The sequence below is a fragment of the Phoenix dactylifera genome, chromosome 5 (genome assembly GCF_051530095.1).
Source record: "Phoenix dactylifera cultivar Ajwa chromosome 5, Ajwa_hap1_PhDact_Kaust_v1.1, whole genome shotgun sequence".
NCBI classification, from domain to species: Eukaryota; Viridiplantae; Streptophyta; class Magnoliopsida; order Arecales; family Arecaceae; genus Phoenix; species Phoenix dactylifera.
In genome coordinates, this window is record NC_143194.1 from 23,179,577 (window position 1) to 23,184,911 (window position 5,335).

The 5,335-nt window shown below is 45.3% G+C and overlaps 1 protein-coding gene across 1 annotated transcript; it reads right to left on the reverse strand.

Moving 5' to 3' along the window:
* Positions 1-1,499: 1,499 nt before the first annotated feature.
* LOC103710987 (uncharacterized) lies at positions 1,500-2,966 on the reverse strand. The gene has a single exon (XM_008796941.6). It carries the CDS (start codon positions 2,879-2,881, stop codon positions 1,679-1,681), a length of 1,203 nt encoding a protein of 400 aa, XP_008795163.4. The 5' UTR covers positions 2,882-2,966; the 3' UTR covers positions 1,500-1,678.
* Positions 2,967-5,335: the final 2,369 nt, after the last annotated feature.

Consider the following 5,335-nt stretch of genomic DNA (forward strand, 5'->3'; position numbering starts at 1 on the left):
CTATCTGGAAGGAGTTGATGGGGACATCAGAGCCGTTCGTTCAGACGATCGAGCCATCAGAGCCGCTTGCTCGCGTTCGCACTAGGAGTCGACATCATTATGGCTAGAAGATGGTCTTGAGCCTCTGATTTGAGTCGGGCCCAGATTGGATCCATTTGAGTCTATTTTATTTTTTATTATTTTCTGCATTTGAGTCGATGTGGTCATTTGCTTTTGTTTTAATCAAGTCAATTGGGTTAGCTGTTAAGTCGTATAATTGGGTCAGATGATTGGATCGATTTTGATATGTAATCAATCGGTTGACTTAGTCAATTGATTGAGGATCCAAGTTTGGTAATGTCGTCAATTGATTGACCTGATGTAAGACCACCCCTCTCATGAATTAGGGCATTGAAGAATTGAATAAAATTTAGCCTCCCTTTCTTCTCCTCTTTCCTCCTCTTCTCTTCTTCTTCCTCCTCTTCTCTTCTTCCTCTTCTCCCTGCAGTGGTCCTCCATCACAACTCCCTTCCATAATGAAAAGGAGGTTGAATAATAACTGAACATGGTTAACCATCAGATTTGCTTGTTCTTGCAGTTCCAAAGACACAGGATACTCAATGTTGTGAACCTCATAAGATAAGAGGCCAATTGAATTTCTTGTCCCCATACTACACCATTACCATTTCATCTGCCTTCTTTCATTAGAAACAAGTTCTTGCTTATAACATTGATTCTTTGACTTTCAATCAACACAGATCTGTACCTAATATATATCAATTTTCCAGAACATTTGACCTATCTCCTACTAGAAAGCTCACATCCATAAAATTCCCGAGTAAGACATAATGTACCCACAACATTAAGAAGACAGTGCCAATCATAGTATCCAAATATTTTGCAACCTAAAACATAAAAGTCAGGTACTTGCAAAACCCAAATACTGAATAAATTATTCAAACACATATTACATGAAAAACTATAGAACAGACAATTACAAAAAGCATATAATTCACAAATATGTATAGCATGGAATCTAAAGTTGTAAGCTATAACCATCACCATCATCATATTTACAAAGGAGTGCTAATAGCTGCACAACATAAAGTGTAAAACAAATTTGCAATGCTGAACATTCTCTTCACCCAATATATATCAATCACCAGAGTTATGATGTAATATAAAACAAGCAACAAGCGACAAATCCATTTGTTACAAGGACACAGGATATCTAAATACCACCAACCTAAGAGAAGCAAATCATTCTTAGTTGCTATCAAATTCTAAACAATTGAATGGATAAACATAGTAAAATCATGCAGAGAATTTAAAACTTAAAGCATACCTTTCTGATTCCCCAGTTTATTGCCGCAAAGGGGAAGAAGTAAGTTGCAAAAGAAAATTCCCTTCAGCCAAAACAGCAGAACCGGCGACTGCACATTTTCCCACCTAAGCAAGCAGAATGCTGTGCTATCCAGCCTTGAGAAGGGTTGGCCTAAAACTTGAAAGACCAAGGGGGATAGCTAACACTGATCGGCAGCCAGCGAAAACTTTTTCAAAAGAAAATTACACTGTCATAATTATTATACATTCGAGGGTGTAGTTAAGGGTCAGTCTTCAGTACAATATTTCCGACCCTTTAAGCATACATAACGTCTACTCTGTCTCATGTGTTTGCTTCGTGTTACAACAACAGCTATTATGGCAAATGCATTGGAATTTCTTCCACTTTCAAGAAGGGAAGGTTTTGCAGATTACCCAGAAGCTCATCAGTAGCATCCATGTCGATATGGAAGTTCATGGTGTCCCCTCCATCTACCACAACCTCGGCACCGCCCTCTGAACCCTTGGCCGCCTCGTTAATGTTAATGCCCCTGAACTCCACTTGTTCATCAACATCAGTGGCGGCGGGCTTTGCCCCGCTTCCCTCCCATGCCTCAGGGCCAGTAGTCCCCGGCTCGCCCCCAGTGTTACCCTTCCCCTCACCCTCTGCAGCCCAAGTCCTCTTCTTTAGGCCGCCGCCGACCTTCTTCCTTGCCATCTTCTTCTTATTCCTCGCGGCCGGGGCTATATTGTCCTTCTTCCCGCTATCCTGCGGTGGCTGGCCGTGCGCATTTCGGGGGTCCTGCCTATTGTCGGGGGGCGGCTGAGAGGGGTGGTTCCCCGACCAGGGGAACAGCGGATAAAAGGGCTTCCACCCGCTGGCGCTGTTGAGATCCGGGGGGCCGCCAAAGCCCGGCCCACCGGGAAACCCTAGGGGAACGAAGCCCCATGAGCAGTAGTACATGTCGGTGCCGGGGACGATGGGCGGCGGAACGGCGATCTCGGACGCGGTGAACACCCGGCGGCAGGTGGGGCAGCGGAGCGAGCGGTTCAGGTAGGCGTGCGCATACTGGTGCAGGTGGCAGCAGAAGGTGCAGGAGGTCCAGAAGGTGGCGTCGGCGGCGGAGGAGGAGAAGGGGGAGGTTTTGGAGGCGGCGGAGGCGGCGATGTGGAGCTCGGCGTCGAAGAGGGACTTCTTGGAAGGGTCAGACAGGACGGACCAGGCGTCCGCAACGAGGTGGAAGGCGGCGTCGGCGCCGGGGGAGCGGTTGCGGTCAGGGTGGAGGAGGAGGGCGAGGCGGCGGTAGGCGAGCTTGACGGCGGAGGGCTCGCGGCCGTCGGGGGAGGAGGGAAGCTGAAGGACGGCGTACCAGTCGACGTGGTTGTTGACACGGCGCTGGGAGGCGAGGAGGACGTCGGCGACGGCGAGGATCTGATCGACGCCGTCGACGAGGGGGTCCGCCTCCATCGCCCGTTCCGCAAATCGCTTGCTTCCGACGAGGTCACGGGCAGCGAGGAGCTTCTCTGCGATCGCCATCCACCGCTCCGCCCCCGCCCGGCCACCGCCGCTGGTATCCATCGCTTCTTCCAGCTCTCTCTGGTGGTGATGCAAGACGAGGGGACGAAATAGGGAAGGCACTTGAGAAAGAATGTAATGACGTGAAAGGACAAAAACATCTCTAAAATGACATACGATTCATACTTAATCGAGAAGGGGACGTAGGGGTAATTTGGACTTTATGGCAGGGGACCATGGGGCTCTGACCTTGCGGCGTGCATCGGATCACGTGGTGGCTCCATTGGACAAGAAATAGTTTTCGGCGCTTAATAGGACGCCACGTATAATTTTTTTTTGAAGCGCAAGCAATCGGAGTGGTTGAATGGGCCCTACTCAGGTTTCGGTATGTAAAGCCTACCGTGTGATCCACCGCTGTGGCTAGCTTTGTCCGAACGACCGTTGTCCCCAGAGTAGATGATAAAACATACGGGGCACCGATCACCTCACGAAATAGTACCTCTGCCACGTGGAATATATCGATTGCTTGTTGAGATAGTTGGGGTTCCGCGGAGATACGATAGATCGGTCGAATGGAGGGCCAGGCTTGGGCGACGTCGGCAGAGAGAATGAGCGACCGGCGCCCTGTAGCATCTTTTTCTAAATCCGCCTCTGAGAACAATTGCCGTATTCTGGATCAGGTGTCTGGTTCAAACAGCAGATATAAAGTCATTGATGAAGAATTGCCACGTAAGCAACTGACGCTTCGGGAGAGTTTGAAGCGTTTAAACCACCCCGCACTCTTTCGAAGGCATGTGCTTCAGTTCGACGTTTTATGCATCCAGTCAGTCCATTTGTCCTGTGCTTTCAAAATATGATATTTTTTAACAAATATTTTAGTCTTATTTATTGTACGTAGAATTGTATATAAATATATATATACATATATTATAACTATTGGGCCTATATTAATTGGCATTCGACGGTTCGGCATTGGTTTGGGATCAAGATCTATTCGGGTCGGCGCTCCGTACAGTTAGGTATCGATTCGATATCAAACCGAACCAATAGGGCATGTCGGTTTAAATTATGTTGGAAAGGTTTTCTCGACCTTCCTAACACTACATGATGGAAAGGCCTTCTCAAGCCTCCCCAACATCACTTAATGCGTTTAAAAGACATAATGAGGCAACGGCAGGTAACCTATATCCAATCCGGTTCGAAATTGGGTAGACTCGGTGAGAATTGGTCGGTAAGAGACCAGTTCCGGTCAATCCCATATCAGTTGCGGTCGGTAGAAGCCATAACTGAATATGAATGACGAAATGACTCGGTTTCGCAACCGGGTCGGTTTTATACTGCTTGAACCTGGCAGTTTGACCTGGTTCGGCAAATTTTGGTTGAAACTATGTTCATGTATGCAGCATAAAAGTATTGCTTGTACATGCCACAACTCGCATCTACATGTGCAAGGAAAGACCCGTATAACAAGTGTGACCTAAGTTCCCACCTGTGGCTCTTCTTATAGGTTGACAGGAGAGTAGGCGTATGGATTTAAAAATAGACATGGACTTGGGTGAAGCATATCTCTAATATTATAAAGGCAGTATCATGTTGGAGAGGGTAATCTTTTATCTATCTTTTTCTTCGGGCAAGGAGTCCCAAAAGATAATTAATTAACATATGGACCCTTATTAGGAGAATCTAACACTCTTTTATCTCCCACTAAGAAAGAAAACCAAAACAAAAGCAAGGTGTCTCTTTCCGGCATGTTCAATAAAATCTCAACCATCAATGCCAACCTTAGACCTATTTTCATCCCTTTTTTTTTCCAATGTAAAAGGAAAGTGGGAATCTTACAGCTGAATTTCACATGTAGAGTACCTACCAAATACTAGTGTATAGAAACACAAGAGGAGATGAGGGAGTTAGGCATGAATTCTAATTTTTTTTTTTAATTTAGAAAGTATTTGAGTTGCTATATGTGGAATCTAAAGATAAGAAACCATGTCCAAAATAATATTTGATTCTCTTGCTTTTATAATGTTTAGAGCTTGCATTTCATTGCTGATTCTCTTCTCTTCTCTTCTGTGCTGCGGAAAGAAGTTCCATCTTAGTGATTAAGGCCATCCTTTTGGCCTTTGAAAATGCGGCAGGGCTCAAAATTAATTTTCACAAAAATTCCATTATTTGTCTCAATTTGTTTGAAAATGAAGCTTCTGATTTTGTTAGAATGATGAATTGTAACAAAAGAGTTTGCCCTTCACTTACTTGGGATTGCCACTCTAGGATAGAAAGTTATCAAAACAGTATTGGTTACTGGTCATTGAGAAAATTAGCAAAAGGTTGGCCTCTTAGAAGGGTAATTGTCTTCAATCGGGGTAGGATTTGCCTAATTAATGCAGTGTTCATAGCTCTCCCCTCGTATTATATGTCTGTTTTTAGATTTCCGAAGTGGGTGTTGAACCAAATAGATTAGTTGAGAAGAGCTTTTTTCCTTTGGAAACGCAAGGAGAACATTAGTAGACTTCATTACTT